The sequence below is a fragment of the Schistocerca piceifrons genome, chromosome 1, assembly GCF_021461385.2.
Source record: "Schistocerca piceifrons isolate TAMUIC-IGC-003096 chromosome 1, iqSchPice1.1, whole genome shotgun sequence".
Classification (NCBI taxonomy): Eukaryota; Metazoa; Arthropoda; class Insecta; order Orthoptera; family Acrididae; genus Schistocerca; species Schistocerca piceifrons.
The window spans coordinates 835,346,133-835,365,310 of NC_060138.1; the positions used below are offsets into that span (position 1 = coordinate 835,346,133).

General features: G+C 37.0%; 1 protein-coding gene across 1 annotated transcript in view; it reads right to left on the reverse strand.

The window, feature by feature from the left end:
- LOC124775489 (peroxidase-like) overlaps positions 1 to 19,178 on the reverse strand; it is a 142,404-nt gene that overhangs the window by 3,013 nt on the left and 120,213 nt on the right. Inside the window, exon 7 of the mRNA XM_047250325.1 lies at positions 11,020 to 11,170. Within this exon, the coding sequence (XP_047106281.1) occupies positions 11,020 to 11,170 (151 nt within the window). The remainder of the gene's footprint in view (positions 1 to 11,019; positions 11,171 to 19,178) is intronic.

A 19,178-nucleotide genomic window follows, 5' to 3' on the forward strand; every position in this document is an offset into this window, starting at 1 on the left:
TTACCTATCTCTCACAACAACATTTGCTACAGGCAACATATGGACAAGCTAATGCTGCAGATAGGGAGGACTGTACCTAAACTGCCATCCTTTCAACTGGAAGACACACGAACATGATTTTGTGTTGTTGATTTAATTCTACAGAGCTAAGGTATCAATGAAGACAACCAAAAGTTCGTGACTTTGTTAAATGGTGTAGTAAACACACTACTATAGAGAGCAAGATAACAGCTGCACTGCCATCATCAAATATTTTTGATGTGCTTAAAAAGTGCTTATTATCTTGATTATCATAATCACCGGAACTACAGATGCATCAGGTACTTTATGAGGATACACTGGACAATAAGACACTATCACACTTATGGCTGCAACTACGTCACTCTGTGGGAACTGACATCTTGTCAGACACAGTTTTGTGGAGGATCTGGAGTCTAAAGTTACCTCCTACATTGTAAACAGTTCCAGTGTCTAGTGATGGGGTTCTATCTACAACAAACTTGTTTGGCCAGACACGAGTTTTTGCTCTGCAACAGAGACAAGACCAGGTGGTTGTTTTATTACATGTAACTTTAACACAGTGCAAACTGTGAGGCCTATATGAAGAGATGGGTGAGGTCTCAGAGTTTCCTGATTGCTTCCAAGCACACACAACAATGACACAATGACACATTGGACACAGACTCCATGGACACCACTGGAGACAGCCAAAACCTTGTGAACACAAGACCTCAAATGCAGGGCGATGGATGCACACACCACAACCTCTTCTACATGGTAACACCAGTCAGCATGCTTCTGTTGGTTCCATGCAACATTTGGCACATTGATATGTAAATACAACTCACCCTGCAGTTTTGCACATCAATCACAGCTGCCACATATCAGTGCATTGGATAAAGTGACTAATCATGTCTCCAAATTGACAGAATATGGAGTTACAATTGTGCAAAATATTTCATGACCTAGTGACCTAGGAATATTTGTGTTCATTCAGAGTATCACAAAGACACTTCCTTATTGACTCTTGTTCATTGATAAGCACTGTTCCTTCAAGAAGAGGTGACAAATATGGGATATTATCATTACAATCTGTTCAGGACACACCAATATAGCATTTTGGCTACAAACTATTAACAAATGATTTTGGACTGGAATGCAGTTTTGGGTGGAATTTTTGTATCACTGCAGTGCCAGTTTCAATTACAGGGGCAGACTTCCTGAGTCGCTATAAGATCTCAATAAATCTTGCTACAAAGAAAATTAACAGTGCCGGTAAAAATTGTACAGTACTTGAAACAGAACCAGCGTGGTCACTGATAGGTTATCGACCATGACAGTAGGAGCAACTTATTGGACTCGATATGTCAAACAGAAAGGGACATTGTTGTCAAGAGCTCACAGTTACAGGACGTTAGTCAGCAAGTCACAGCCTTAAGTGGTTCAAATACATCATTGTGAGTATCAGCGTTAGAATGAGAACTAGAATTTCAGGAAGTATCTGTGGCAAAGTGAGACCAACACCAAGAGGGACACTACAATCATTAGCAACTTACTTAACAACATTATCTAGGAAAGAGTCAAGGCATCCAGAAGCAACATAGCCATTGTTCACCACAGAGACATCTACCTTCACAACACTAGATTGGAAAATTGCTGTCACCATGATGTCTATGAACACATCACAAGCTATTCCAGCAAAGCCAAGCTCCAAGTCATTTTACAGCAGCTGCAGAAAGGGCTATGGCCATCTCATCAGTGTCAGCTACACTACTACAGCAGAAACCTGTTCAGCAGTGCCAGAGTCAATCACCATCACATAAACAGATGAAACAATGGCTAAGAGAGATGGTGTTGCCTGATGTCACTTCCATCTATCACAAACGTCAACACAAGGTCAGTGGTGTGCAGTCCAGGCCCCCAAGACCAAGTCAGAATAGTGTAAATATTCACAACTCAACACTGGGTATTGTTTTACATGACCTGAGCATCACATTCATACTGTGGACGGGCCCCCAATATTCACTAACGCAGACTTCAAAAGACTAAAAAAATTGTGGAAGATCTGTTAAATTTAGAAATTATCAGACCTTCCTCTACTACATGTTTCTCCCCAATCCATTTACTTCCAAAGAAGGATGGATCCCTCAGGCTTTGTGGAGATTACAGGAAACTTAATTCTTGTGTGGTAATTCATAGGTGTTGCATAACAAATCTACTTGACTTCTCTCATGTCTTGGCAGGAGCAAAATTTTTTGATGTAATAAATTGCACCAAGGCATATCAACAGATTCCTATGTTTCCACCTGATATAGCTAAACAATCTATATATCATAGTGACAACTGCTACTCATTTGGACTTTGTACTTATTCTCTTTTCTGCTAATTACTATTTGTTTTACTTCTTTGTGCTTATGTCAGGTGATTTTGTTTCGTAACCTATGTAGCAATGACAGCAACACCTAGTTAATAATCAACCCAAACAGGATTGATTTACATTTCCTGTGCAACCATAAAGTGTACTATCTTCACAAGCTTAGAGCTTGACAGTGTTTTCTACACTGCATTAACAAAACTTCCCGTGTTGAGTAATGGAGTCATGAGAAATAAAAATACTTCTCAGGAGTTAAGCAGTGTGTTGTACATACTACCAGCACTAAAAGTTACAACCCGGGAGCTACATGTTCATTTATAATTAAGATCAGAACATCTTGTAATATATGCCATTGCAAATATTTATTTCATTTACATACATAATATCTATGCAGTGGAATCTAGAAGACCTAGATTTTGCAGATGACCTTTGCCTTCTATCCCATAGCCTCAACAACATAAAAGAGAAACGAGAAGGTTTGAAATCTGCTGTGAAGAAAGTCAGTTTGAAAATCAATGCCCAAAAAGCAAAAGACGTGCAGGCAAATGATAACAACGCCACAGAGCTTAAGCTTGGGACCCAGGTAATCAAATGTGTGGATAAGTTTTGCTACCTTGAAAGCATGATTACACCATATGGTGGTGCAACAGAGGACATTAACAGCTGCATCAACAAAGCTAAAGGTCCTTTTACAACTCTCCACTCTATCTGAAGATCAAAGGAAATAACATTGAGGACAAAATTGCAGATATTTGAAAGTAATGTAAAATCTGTGCTTCTACATGGATGTGAAACATGGAAAGTGACAAAGCAACTAATCCATAAGCTGCAGAAACTCTACAATAGATGTCTGAGGAACATCCTGGGGGTATTAGGGTGGCTAAATGTCATCTCTAATGAAATACTCTGGCAAAGAAACAGCCAGAAGTGAATTGAGCTGCATATAAAAAGCCGAAAGTGGACATTGGTAGGACATATGCTTAGGAGACCAAATGAACATAATGCAAGGAAAGCATTTTATTGGATCCCACAGGGATGACGGAGAAGAGGCACACCCAGAATGACATGGAGATGATCTGTTGAAGCAGAAGGTCAACAGCAAGGAATAGGATGGTAAGAAGTGAAAATACTAGCAGAAGAAAGAACAAGATTGTGATCCTTTGTTGCAGCTCTAAGTTCTACATAAGGAGTTAAAGGAATTAATAATAAATAATAGTAATAAATATACAGCATGATGAGAAATCAGATAGAGTTACTGTTCTCTTTGGTGATGATACAAGTATAGTAATCACACCTGACAAACAAGAATTAACTGATGAAATTGTCAATAATGTCTTTCAGAAAATTACTAAGTGGTTCCTTGTAAACGGACTCTCACTGAATTTTGATAAGACACAGTACATACAGTTCCGTACAGTAAATGGTACAATGCCATTAATAAATATAGACCTTAATCAGAAGCATATAGCTAAGGTAGAATATTCAAAATTTTTAGGTGTGTCCATTGATGAGAGATTAAATTGGCAGAAACACATTGATGATCTGCTGAAACGTTTGAGTTCAGCTACTTATGCAATAAGGGTAATTGCAAATTTTTGTGATAAACATCTTAGTAAATTAGCTTACTATGCCTATTTTCACTCATTGCTTGCATATGGCATCATATTTTCGGGTAATTCATCACTGAGAAATAAAGTATTTATTGCACAAAAGCATGTAATCAGAATAATAGCTGGAGTCCACCCAAGATCATCCTGCAGACATTTATTTAAGGATCTAGGGATATTCACAGTAGCTTCTCAGTATATATACTCTCTTATGAAGTTTGTTATTAACAACCAAATCCAATTCAAAAGTAATAGCAGTGTGCATAACTACAATACTAGGAGAAAGGATGATCTTCACTATTCAAGATTAAATCTAACTTTGGCACAGAAAGGGATGAATTATACTGCCACTAAAGTCTTTGCTCACTTACCAAATAGTATCAAAAGTCTGACAGATAACCAACAAGTATTTAAGAAGAAATTAAAAGAATTTCTGAATGACAACTCCTTCTACTCCACAGAGGGATTTTTAGATATAAATTAAGAAGAAAAAAAAGAAAAAAAAATTATAAAAAAAAATATATAAAAAAAACAAAAAATAAAAAAGTTGTTATATTAACTTAATTATGTTGTGAAATTAACTTAATTATGTCATGTATTGGAAAATTTAACTCGTTCCACATCATTACGAAATATCGTATTCGTGATCCATGGAACTAGTATTAATCTAATCTAATCTCTACTGGTTCGTGGAAGATTAGGAAGATACAATTTATCAGGGTTGCCAACCATGTCATATTATAAGGGATATCATGTCTCTGAGTACTAAAAAAATATCTCATACAGACCTTTGTTGTTGCTGTTGTTGCTATGGTTACCATTTTCATAAGTTCAAACAAATAAATAATGCAGCTCTCCATGCTATTCTATTCTGTACAAGCCTCTTCATCTCTGAATAGCTACTACAATCAACATTCATTTGAAATTGCTCATGCCTAGGCCTCTCTCTACAATTTTAATCCTCAACACTATCCTCCATTACCACTCTTCCTGTTCCTTCATGTCTTAGAATGTGTCCTATAAAATGATCCATTCTTTTAGTTAATTTGTTCCATTATTTTTCTCCACTTTTATTCATTACTCCTCATAAGTTATTTGACCTACCCATCTAATCTTCAGCATTCTTCTGTAGCACCACATTTCAAAAGCTTCTCCTCTTCTTATCTGAATTGCTCATCATCTGTGATTCACTTCCATACAAGGCTGAACTTGAGACTTATATCTCCAGAAAAAGATTTCATAACACTTACATTTATATTACATGTTAAAAAATTGCTCTTTTTCAGAAATGATTTTCTTGTTATTGCCTGTCTGCTTTTTGTATCTCTGCTTCTACCATCACACATTACAGCTACATTCCCTTGGGAAATGCACTGAAGTGCCAAAGAAACTGGTATAGGCATGTGTATTCAAATACAGAGATATGTAAACAGGCAGAATACGGCACTACGGTTGCCAACGCCAATATAAGACAACAAGTGTCTGGCGCAGTTAGTAGACTGGTTACTACTGCTACAATGGCAGGTTATCAAGAGTTAAGCGTGTTTGAACATGGTGTTATAGTTGATGCACGATTGATGGGACACAGCCTCTCCAAGGGAGCGATGAAATGGGGATTTTTCCCATACAACCATTTCATGAGTGTACCATGAGTATCAGGAATTGGTAAAACACCAAATCTCCAACGTTGCTGCTACTGGAGAAAGATCCTGCAGGAACTGGGTCAATGATGCCCTAAGAGAATTGTTCAACATGACAGAAGTGCAACTCTTCAGCATATTGCTGTAGATTTCAGTGCTGGGCCATCAAGAAGTGTTAGCATTAGAACCATTCAATGAAACATCATCAATATGTGCTTTCAGAGCTGAAGGCCCACTAATATACCATTCATGACTGCATGACACAAACCTTTACACCTTGCCTGGGCCCATCAACACCGACACTGGACTGTTGATGACTGGAAAGAATGTTGTCTGGTCAGATGAGTGATTTACATCTACATCCATACTCCACAAGCCACCTGACGGTGTGTGGCGGAGGGTACCTTGAGTACCACTATCGGTCCTCCCTTCTATTCCAGTCTTGTATTGTTTGTGGAAAGAAAGATTGTCAGTATGCATCTGTGTGGGCTCTAATCTCTCTGATTTTATCCTCATGGTCTCTTCATGAGATATATGTAGGAGGGTTGTTTCAAATTGTGTTGAATGGCTGGACATATACTGGTATGGAGACAAATTAATGAATCCATGGACTCTGCATTTCAGCAGGGGACTGTTCAAGCTGATGGAGGCTCTGTAATGGTGTTTGGAGTGATATGGAACCCCTGATACATCTAGATATGACTCTGACAGGTGACATGTACATAGGCATCCTGTCTGATCACCTGCATCCACTCATGTCCATTGTGCTTTGCGATGGATTTTGGCAATTCCAGAAGGAACATGTGACACCCCACATGTCCGGAATTACTACGGAGTGGCTTCAGGAGCGCTCTTCTGAGTTAAACACTTCTGCTGGCCACCAAACTCACCAGACATGAACGCTATTGAGCATACCTGGGATGCCTTGCAATGTGCTGTCCAGAAGAGACCTCCAGTTCCTTGTACTCTTATGGACTTACGGAAAGACTTGCAGGATTCATCCTATGAATTCCCTCTGGCACTACATCAGATATCAGTCGAGTCCATGCCACGTTGTGTTGTATATCCCCCAGGGACGTTAACATTCTGAGTTAACGGGCAGAGTGACGATTGTCAGATCCCAAGTTGTTTTTGGTGTTTCTTCCAAAATAGTCTTCCTGCACAAAATTCATTTAAAATCTTAAACTATTCTGTCATCTATCCTTTAAAATCTAGAACTATCTCAGAATCTTAATGACTATAAAATAGAGAACAACTTAAAAGAATCACAGAAAAACAGATGATATCTAGACTAAATAAACTAAATAGAGTATTATATTTGTGGAAAATATAATAAGATGTGACTAGCTGAACAACTGTTATACTGTTGTGTATAGATTCTCTATTTTGCATAGAGTACTTTATACCTGTGATGAGATGTGACATAGATGGGAGGGTTTGTATTAATTTTGAAATGGGTGGGTATTGCAGCTAAAAGCTTGATTTACAAGAACAGATAAATCATGACTAACACAAAACACACAACACATCTTTCAAACAACCCTCACAAACAAGTGTGCCTGATTCTTCATCATTTGCCATTTCCATAGGGTTGCTGGGATTTGCTTCGGGGACCTTGATGGTGAAGATGGGACAAGTCTGTTCTGTAGGAGATGATGTAACATGAAACCTCCTCCGGCATCTCACTCAAGTACCTATGAGATAGGGATCCTGAAGAAAGGGGGTGGGAACGGTTTCCTGTGTTTGGGGCTATCTTCTTTCTCTCCTTCGATCCTAGCATACACATCTATTTTTTCCTTTCTTACTTCTCATTCGAGGACCTGCCTATTTTTTACCTCTTTCCATATTCATAAACTTCTATTAGTGAAGTCCTTCCTTATTTCTGTGATTTCTGATAACCTACATCTTATCTTTAGACAAGAAGGCCAAAGAATCAGGCTACACCAACACACATGCGCGTATACACAAGTATACACTTAGACACAAACATATAATTACAGACTAGAAAGCCTGTCATGATGTGAGAACCGCCAAGTGTTGTAGGGGAAAATGTGGGTACATATAGAAATATGCACACATATATAGAAAGCTATGACACTTCTACATCGAATATACATAAGAAAAGGTGTATATAAACTAAGAAAGATGCATGAGCAAAGAGAGAAAACGAAATCAAGAGAGAACATTAACCATGATGATCAATAAGAAATGTCAGTATAATAAATACTCTAATGAATTGAAGGATAGTGGGACATGAATAGTATGTGTTGACAAAGTATCAGTTGAAAGTATAGAAGTTGATAAGTAGAGGAGGACTCTGGGGAGTAAATGATGTATTAAAGAATAAATGTGAAGCTTAAGATAGATTTATATCTTTACCAGGAAATACTTGATTATATTGTACATAGAAATGTATACTAGGGTAATGAACTGTGAGGCCTACTCAGAAAGGATAAGGGGGGCGTACCCAGCAATCTCTAAGTATAAAGGGCAGGCCTAAAAAATAGGGATGTTTTATAAGGGGTGTACCTACCAGAATGGAAAGAGGAAGTGCTCTCATAAGTTCAACCCACAGGAAAGGTATAGGTACTGATCCTAGGAGAAGGGGACAGTATCATGATTTTGTTGTGATAATCCATTACAATTACATCACACTGTGCTAAATTTATAAAGAATTCATTAAAACACTCTGGTATTTGAGCTGGACTTACAATAGTGTTTCCATTAATGTTAATTTTTGAAATTTTTTAGTTACAGTATTTAACACGTAACTCAGATTTAATGATTGACTACACAGCCTTTGTCTTATTTTTTAAAAATTTTATGTAAAATGTTTATTGGCAATGGCAAGAAAATCATTCCTAAAGAAGAGAAAATTGTAACATCAAGCATAGATTTTAAGTGTTAGGAAGTATTTTCTGCAGGTATTTGTCTGGAGTGTAGCCTTGTATGGCAGTGGGAATGAATGATAAACAGTTCAGGCATTAAGAGAACAGACCCTTTTGAAATGTAGTCCTACAGAAGAAAAATGAGGATTAGATGGGTAGATCATGTTAGCCAATGAAGAGGTACTGCATATAATTGGAGAGAAAGGAAGTCTGTAACACAACTCGACTAAAAGAACAGATCAGTTGATAGGACACAGTCTGAGACATCAAGGGATCACCAATTTAGCACTGGAGTGACATGTGGGGGATAAACTATAGAGGGAGACCAACAGATGAATACAGTAAGCAGGTTTGAAAGGATATAGGCTGCAGCAGTTACTCAGAGAGGAAGAAGTTCGCAGAGTATACACTAGCATGGAGAGCTGCATCAAACCAGGCTTCAGACTGACTAAAACAACAACATATGCATTGGTCACCTTTATTTTCTTATTTTATAACATAACAATTTGCTGAGTGAATGTTAACAATCTAGTAAATGACTTCCAATAATTGCTGAAGTAAAATGGCTGCCTAAGAATGGCATCAGAAACAATACTGCTTGCTTCCATCTTGAATTTTAGGTACAAACCGTATAAAGAGAACTGATTATTAATTCAAAGTAACTATCAGAATCAATAAATTAAATCAGTTCTTTCAGAATATGGTGACCGTAAGAGATTAGCTGTAATATTTATTTCAGAGGTTTTAACAAGATTAGTCACAAACATCTCTCTTCCTGTGCTAGATGGACTGGCAGATGTAATCATAGTGTCAAAATAACACTGAAGATAGACGGTGTGAAGTTGAAGCCATTGGTTTTGAAATAGTGGGTGAAATATATGATCAAGCTTCAATATCCACCAGTTGCTTTGGAATTAGTAGTTGATCCCTTTCATTGGATAAACAGAGAGGTAAAAGTTATGATGTGCTTCATAGCTGAGGTAACACACCTCAAGTACACAGATGGCCCATGTAGCATCTGATTTTGTGTGTAGGAGCCAAACTTGCAGACCAGTACCTTACATAGCCAGTATAAATGTTTTGGCTACCCTTGGCACATTTAAACAGTATTATCAAATGATATAAATAACATTAAGGCTAACTGGTCACAAAGTATTAGTAATTTTATCCTGATACATAAGAAACTGGATACAGTGGTACCCAATTTGTCACCACATAAGAATACAAAATAAAATTAATGTGGAATCACACAGGCTCACTTACAAAGTGCAGGTCAGAACCAATGCAGTGGCTTTCTCTAATATGTCATGTAGCTGCTTCATGATATTCATGACTTCTGGTGAGTCATCTTCAAACCCTTCCTCCAGTTCTTGCACATCAGTATACAGGAGGTCTTTGCATGACACAATATCCTTGCTAGGTTTCAGGGTTTCATGTTATTCAGTCACAACTGGATATTTGCCAAGCACTTTTTCTTTCTGTATCAGTTCAGTGTAATATGGTGCAGCTGCTCCCACCAATAGTGTGTCATTCCTAAGGTATTTGATGGCCTTTTTCTACCTGCTGCACATTCCAAATCTTTATACGAAAGTGACACATTTTCAAAAAAAATCAAAAACATGTTCAGTGTCCTACTATTTATAGGCACTCTTTTCTTAGCTGAATCACACTTTGTGTTATCTTAAGTTCTTTTTGTTGTGTGAGTATTACAGCACACCCTCCTGCTAGGAGTGTTCCTTGAAAAAGACTGGAAACCATGTTGCCCTTGTGAGGAGCTAGGTATATAAAGGTACTCTCTGAACAGGTTTGGTGGACTACTGTTTGCAACTAAAGTTACTTTTCCATTTTATTATGTTTCAAAAACTTTTGCTTTTTTCTCTGCTTTAGCAACATTTCATTACGCTCCCTGGATTTTAAATTTTGCATGTGTAGTGTAATTCTGTATCTAAAAAATACCTCTACATCAATCACTTCAACCACATTTTTATATTCTGTAAGCAACTTCAGTCTTTCCTTTTCTTCTCTGACAAATGACAACACAAACGTATTGCAAATTCCTTCATATTGATGTTCTTTATATCTGCGTGGTTCTTTTCATGTAAAGCTATTATTCTTACCTTAATTCAGATTGTAATTAGCAATCAACAACAGTGGCTGGTATAAAAAGAGGTGACAAAAATGTTATAATTTGTGCTTGGGAAATCATCACCAAGCAAAAAATGGGAAACTGAAGAAGCAACACCCTTCATCAATTCAGTATGCAAATAGATCAAGGCTCTAGGTCAAGGAAAGAACAAGCTATGAATATAAATAAGTTAAAAGTTAATAGTAGATTTGACATAACAATCTGTCATTTATATGTAGCAGTGAGATCAGTTTATAGTGATTCTTATTTCATTTTAAAGTTTGTTTCTTTGTTCTTAAATGCTACATCATACGTAAGGAAAATAGATTCAGGCTCCAATTTCATTTTTGATGAAAGAAAAGCCTAATAAATGTTTATAAGTTACCTCTCTGTCGAAATTTTCGTCCTCTTTCCTACTAGAATGAGTAACTGCTCCAATCAACAGTTCTTCAATTTTTTTAATTATTATAGATGGCGCATTAAAATATTCACTCAGAACAAGCTCCTTAATGGTCTTGCGTTCTTCAGTCATTATCCTGCACAAAGTCACAGAGAGGAATGTGATTCAAATCATACAGTTGCTGAAATTTTAGTACACAATCATGAAAATTATTTTGTAGCAGCTTAAGCTGACATTTGGGAAAAAAAGCTCCTTGTGACTGGTGGTACATACACTGATCAGCCAAAACAGTATAACTGTCTACCCTAGAATCTATTGGTCCATCTTTGGAATTCAATGCAGCTGCAATTCCAAGTGGCATATATTCAACACATCCTTGATCGGTTTTGGGAGATATGTGGTGCTAGATGTCTATGTACAGATTATGCAATGCCCACAAATTACAAATCGGTGGTTTGTGGATGCAAAGCTAGTTCCAGATAGTATCCCACACGTTTTCTATCAGATTAAGATCAGGCAAATCTGGTGGCCAAGAAATCAATATGAGTTCACTATCATGCTCCTAAAACTAATGTAGCATAATTCTGGCCTTGTAAATGGACATTTAACTTGCTGGAAGGCACCATCACCATTTGGGAAAACATCAAGTATGAAGGGATGCAGATGGTCTGTGATAATGTTCACATAGTTCACAGCTGTTAAGTGTCTTTGGTTCCTGCCGCAGGTCCCATGGAAGCCCAGATGAATATCCTCTGTAGCATAATACTGTACCAAATGGCCTGTGTCCATGACACAGTGCATGTTGTGAGCAGCCATAAGCCTTGATAATGTCATATCTGGACCCAGTCATCTGGTGTCATGAGAAACATGACTCATCCAACCAGGCAACATGCTTCAATTGATCCAAAATCCAGTCCTGAATGATCCTGTATCCACTGCAATCAAAATGATGAAGGTATTAGGTCGACATGAGAACATGTAAGTGTCATCTGCTGTGGAGCGTACTTGCACCAGCATTGTGCTCAGTTGAAACATGTGGCACAGATCACTGCCAATCTTGCTTTTAGAGTGGGAAGCCTCTGATCTTCACTTTCTGTGATGGGACATAGGTATCCAACACCTTGTCGCATGTATGTGGCTGCACCATCTTTCAACCACTCTCCATAGACTCTTAACACGGTAGCATGGGAAATGATGACCAGTTTTTCTGCCTCTGAGATGCTCATTTCCATGTGCTAGGCCATATCAGTCTGCCCTTTGTCAACATTGCTTACATCAGTGAATTTCCCCATTTGCAGAATATATCATTGTTAGAGTGATTCCCCACTTGTCTCTGCTGCCCTCATATACTTTTCTAACTGTATTATGCACCTGCAGCTCCACCAGGTGGCATTCAGTCTCCAGGTGGACTATTATCATAATGTTTTGACTCATCAGGGTAGACTGAAAGGTAACAAGGTGCATTTACTCCATTTGCTACCAATCTGCTCCTTAAATAATTCCTTTTGTTTGTTAAAATATACTGGTAGTTACCATACCATATCTATGGAAAATGTTTAAGTCTTATGTAGGTATATTTCATTAAACAATGGAAAATCCAGGATGGAATGTAACAATATTTTGAAAAGGATAGTTGCTACTCACCATATAGCAAAGATTATGAGTTGCAGATAGGCACAACAAAAAGACCTTCACAAAATAAGCTCTTGGCCAACAAGGCCTTTGTCAAAAATAAATGACAGACAAACACACACAAACTCATGCAAATGCAACTCACACACACGTGACAACAGTCTCTGGCAGCTGAAGCCAGACTGAGGGATGTGGACATGGATTGCCGTGTGAAATATGCTTGTTATGACCTTTTCTACCAGCTCTCTCATTTTCTTCCATCATTTCATGTGCACCATGTATATACCACTGCCAGACAATAAGTCAGCAGTCTACACTTGTAAATAATCATGATAACATCTATGTGTAAAGAGTCTGCCCCTAACCACCACCCAAATCACATCTCTACATCAGAGTCCACTACTAGCATTCAGTATGGGAGCATCATGCATGGTATTATGATAACTGTGTAATAAAAACTAATTTATGGTATTCATCAGCCAGAGCTTGCTTGTGAAAGTGCACTGTGAAAATACTGTCACTATCAGAAAGTTTCATTGTAGATTGCAAATGTCTACCTGTGATTAACATTCAGAATGCTGTCGTGAGTGAAAATAATCTGAAAACCAGTCAGATTAACCAAAGCTGTGCTGTGCTGTGTCCATTATTTAAAAACTTTTTATAAAGCCAGATCGTAGTAAGATAATGAACATTCAGTGACTAGCTACTGAAGGCCATCAATAATTACAAGGAAGGCACATTCCAAGATGATGTCATTTTATTATAAAAAGATAGAATTGTCAAAATGCAAGATCCAAAAGGATGAGTACTAGTAATCCAAAATTGATTTATGGTAGAGCTCAGGAATTAGAAGCATATTAATTTCATGGATCTAATATCTATCTCCCAAGAAAGTATACAGGAAAATTTTTCAAGTTAACAATAAATGTTAGGCTGATAATATAATTTGAAGAAGATGTAGAAAAAAGTGAGCTCAATGCAATTGTGCAGATAAATAATGTGAACACGCAGCTTACAAAAGGGAAACAATTATGGGAGAGCAAAATATCAAAACATGTCAAATCTGAAATAACTGATGAGAATTTTAGGAAGGCTAAGGCCAGTGTAGATTTGAAGTAGATTGTGTCACTGTTTCTGACAAATGTGACAGTTTGGAAGTGTAAAAAATAGATTTAGTTGTGATAAGATTGGTGTTGGCCAGCTTGACAGAAAACTGGCATTTTGTTTCAGAGAGCACAACTACAGTGTGAGCAGCAGTGTACTCAGAAACCATTTGTCAAAACAGACACATGAACTGGGTCACCTATTCAAGAGTATGTAAATTCTGCACAAGGTTCGAAAGGAATACACTTCAAACATATTGGCAATAATCCAGCTTACAGCACATGGAAACAAATTTTCACAATCATTATTGAACGAACAGAACAAATTTAGCACAAACTTTTTAATATTTCATAAGTTACTGATTTAACAGTGTCACATTCATTTGCAGATCTTGCTGTAATATACCTAAGGTCTTTGGCTACTCATCCTGTGAGTGCCCACCACACTGGCATCCCTTTTGAAATATTCATGGTTATAGCACCATAAGACACTGCCAAATTGACCTTTAATTGGTGTTTTTATTCATTTAATTTTTTTTAATTAAGCAAGTCTTCCTATTATGTGCTATACTTATATGATATTGACGGCTTCAGTCTGCATTTTGTAAATGTAGGAAGACTGCAAGTGTAGCACTAAATAGGATTAGAGGATTACATTAACTTTGTTTCTGAAACTTTCGCTATTAACAACAAATTCTGTTGGGACCTGGCCCTACTGATGGCAAAAGGTTCTTTGAAATTGTATATTTTAATTTACAATTGGCCTCTGTGTGACATATGGTACTTGAATGTTTTTTAAGCATATTGGCATCAGTTTTTATGTAAATGACTATACGCAGTAATACTGTTCCATGCTTTCCACTAGTGGCATTTAGTGGGAGTTTCCTTTCACTGTTTCACTTGATGATGTCATGCATGCAGTTGTACCTTCAACTTGCAGACATAAGTTCAAATTTTTGGATTGGAGTTGCCTGTATGAATCTGTTGTAGTTGGTAAGACTGCCCTTTAACTTGTTTTTGTAAAGCATGGCTTGCATTATTCCATTGTTTTATTCTACTTCTGTTGCAATATCTGACAATGACTGGGCCAAAATTAAAAAAAAAATCTTTAGAGTAATATGAGTTGCTGATCAGCTTGTATCTTATGGCATGCTGCTGCAGTGTGCAGTTTGCCCTGTATGCCCTTTTTTAGAGGGGTGTGTGAGCAGGCTCAGCCTCGGCGTGTGTTCTTTGTTGAGTCATTTGGAGACATCACATCGCCAATGCCTAGGGTACAGGGACACATGCTGAGCCACTGCAGTGTGCCATGCTGTTGAGACAAGCACCATGGTGAGCTGCATTTGAGGAGACTTCAGTCTGTACATGCGACAGTCAGAAGGGTAGGGCTAACAACAGTCTGAGGCCAGCTACTCCTAAAGAGCTAACAGTTATCTATGCTGTTCACAACACTGTCAGCAGAGTACTGGAGAAAATTAATCCGGTGAGGAGACTTTTTGAACACACACTTTCAGTTTGGCAGTGTAATGCAACTAGTGACTTTTACTCTGCAGCATGAAAAATTTTATTCTGAAAATATGCCCCAGGCTGTGGTTAAGCCATGCCTCCACAATATCCTTTCCTTTCTGATAGGAGTGCAAGTCCCGCAAATTTTTCAGCAGAACTTCTGTGAAATTTGGAAGGTAAGAGACAAGGTACAGGTGGAAGTAGAGCCATGAGGACAGGTTCTGAGTCGTGGCTGGGCAGCTTAGATGGTAGAGCACTTGCCCACAAAAGGCAAATGTCCCTAGTTCAAGTCTTGGTTCAGCATACAATTGTAATGTGTCAGGAAGTTTCATATCAGTGCACACTCCAATGCAGAGTGAAAATTTTATTCTGGAAATGCTCAAAAGTTATTAAACATTAGTGTTATTGAGTTTCACAGATGCTAATGCACATATTATCACATACAGAGTGCGCATAGTAATGGTGTTAGTCAACACTTGGAGCACACCTGACATAGATCTTTTTTGTGAGCTTTGAAACTGTGAACTACCAATTTTGGGTAACATCCAACAACTTAGAGACTGGTATCAGAATAAATTGTTCTTTTGTAAACTACGTTATGCTTTAAAAATCAGTTAGGCTGGATTTTACTGTTTTGAATGAACCATCAGAACTAATTTAATTTTGGCTCATATAAAATGCTGTTGGTTAGAAATTTAGAAAAAAAAAACATGGACATTATTATTGTTCCAGTATGTGGGCCTCTGGTTTACATATATAAGTGCCATATTGCAATTTAGTGTACATCACCTGAAATTATTCATCAGTGAGTTAGTTAGCCAGTGCTATATGTCACTTTGTACAGAGCAATTAAAGTAACAAAACTATAAATCAAAGTTCAGAATCTAACAATAGTTATAATGAAATCTGCTGTGGAAAATTATAATAGTCTGGAACTTTGATGTTAATTATTTTGTATGTTAATTAATTTCAGATGATTCATAATACTTTACAGGAAAATGTGACTGCCAGACTTTCTGTTGGTGTGAGTCACCTTTCTCACATATATTCACTAGCCCAGAGTATATTTCATGTTACAAATTGTAGTAATAACATCAAATAATTATATTTTCAAATTGCAAATGCCCTAATGAAAATTAATCACATCAATGTAAACAGAACAGAAACTACACAATAAATTCAAGTGAAATTAATTCTAAATAAGATCTTCAGATTTTCATGTAAATATTACATGCCAACATGTTAATGTATCAAAAATAAGAAGAAAATTAGCAAACAAATCTATTTATTTATGGGAGTAGAAAGAGGTAACAGATCAAACAACCCACCTTGCTACATCATGAACATTACTGATCGTCTGATACTATTAAGTAAAGGACTATTAACATTTAAGAACCATCAGAGAGGCAGTAATTAATTTTTCATGCTGAATAGTGCAGATTTCATTCTGAAAACACTCCACAGGCTGTGGCTAAGCCATGTCACCATAACATCATTTCTTCCAGGAGTGCTAGTGCCACAAGTTTCACAGGAGAATGTCTGTGAATTCTGGGAGATAAGAGACAAGGTATGGTGGAAGTAAGGCTGTGAGGATGGTCATGAGTCATGCTTGAGTAGTTCAGTTGGTAGAGCACTTGCCCACAAAAGGCAAAGGTCCCGAGTTCAAATATCAGTCCAGCAGACAGTTTCATTCTGCCAGGAATTTTCGACTTTCGAGTGGTTTCTATATATCAGATGAATGAACATTTTAACTGAACTGTGTTGTAATTAACAGGTAGATGTATGATACCATTATCATGACAATGAGCTATTGTGTCACATGGTGACTCTCATTGTGGACTGACTTAACTGAACTACAGCAATGAATGTTTCTCTGACAAATTACTACAGGGTAATGATAAGCATGAGCTGTGACATTTTCATATAAATGTGAACTGTATTTTGTGCCTAAAATAGAATAATGAACTTTGTCACCGAACTGGTGATAGGTAAATGTGAGTGCTGATCTGGTTCTAAGTGCTGATAGTTTTTCATAGAAGATAATCTGATCAACATCTTTAATAATTGAACTTTGTAAGGAAAATGTGAGTGTTAGCACATATAAAATTATGGTGTCACAGTCTTTGTTGAGCAAATACCATATTACACACCTTTAGACTTTCACCTTTGAGGTGGCCAGAAGTTTGCACTACCAAGGAGAGACTACAAAAAAAGGTCAGTGACAATACAAATTTATTCAGAGCTCTGCATGTTAATTTTGGTTGTACATGTTTTCTGTGTGGTTTGAAGTTGTCTGTTATCATATTAAAACTTTAGTTTTTTAACCAATGCTGTGGTGCAAGTTTTATTTAGCATAATTTTATAACAATTATCAATAATAAATCTCACATTAGAACCTGAATATCTTTTTAATATGGTTTCACAAAAGACTTTTGCTTCCATGTTTTATTTACACCATTGGACATGATCGGAACTAAGAGGGAAAACCACACACTTGTTGTGTTTGTCAGCACTCAGCCACTGTCTTTGTGACAATTGTGTGATTGTGCTCACACAGACAAATGCACATTTCCTTCTTTATTGTGATCTGGTGTAAATAAAACTCGGATACCAAAATCTTCTATGAAACGACATTAGAAAGATATAGCTATTCTAATGTATGACTTATTTTTGAGATTTGTTATAAAATTATGGTAAATAAAACTTGTAACACAGTATCAGTTAAACCACTAAAGTTGACAGTCTTCATAAACAGGGAACAATAGACCAAAATCTACTGCCCAATGTGTTTCCTAAGCTGGAAAGTGTAAAAAGAGAGTTTTACTGTATCTACATTAATGTTTGAGCATAATAAATGTTTGTGTTGTGTTTACATTTATATGGGCAGATATTTAATGAAAAGTTTGACATAAAACACAACTTTGTCACAACATCTATTGCTCTCCAATGGCACTGTGGAAGCCACTAAGTTTAGCATATTCACCAAATAAATACATAGCTGATCACCATGTATCACACACCTATTTTGTAAGATGCCATGAAAAGATTTGGAATTCATTGCAGAAAATTTGTGGAAAATACATGCTCCAGAATGCATGCATCACTATTTTGCCTTTCTTCACAAAAAATTATAATGAAAATGTTGTTGATCACCAGTATTTGAACCAGTTATCTTTTTGTAAACACTGAAGTTGAGTAACCTTTTCTCTGTACGTGGTTGCTAATTAGGCAAACAAAAATATCAAAACATCTGTAGTAGGTATAAAAATAATTATAAGAAATAAGATCAACAGCCACACTTTTTGTTTCCAAAACATTTCCTGATGGTGAAACAAACTTTGCTTTTATCTTCTGCACTCCACTCATTAATTTAACAATTGTTTTCTTTCTGGGGTGAAATAATAGCTCCCTGTCTTATCCACAGTAACAAATCAATGCAGAAAATCAGCTTTATTTCTTCTAGGTATTAGAAACATTGTAGAAAGTTTCATTTTTATTTTTGATATTGGCCTGCATGGGAACCATCTTTCTCATAATCAGTTCTTCGTGTAATATTATTTAATTTAAATAATTAATGGAAAATCTCGTATAAGGATGTGAAACAAATACTAACAAAGAGATAGAGGAGCTGGCCAGTACTTACCTCAGCTCAGTACAGCTGATAGTTACACAAAACAGAACAGAAAATTTACATTCCTAGCTTTTGGAACTTTGTTCCTTCATCAGGGAGGAGAGATGGGAAAAAAAGGGATGAAGGGAAAGTGGATTCAGTTACTCACAACCCAGGTTATGAAGCAACAGGAAAAGTTAAACAGTGAGGGTAGCAAGGATGGACGCATGGCTGTCAGAGGGAAGCCAAAGATATTCTACTGTAAGTACTGTGCCAGATTCAAACCAAAGAGGATG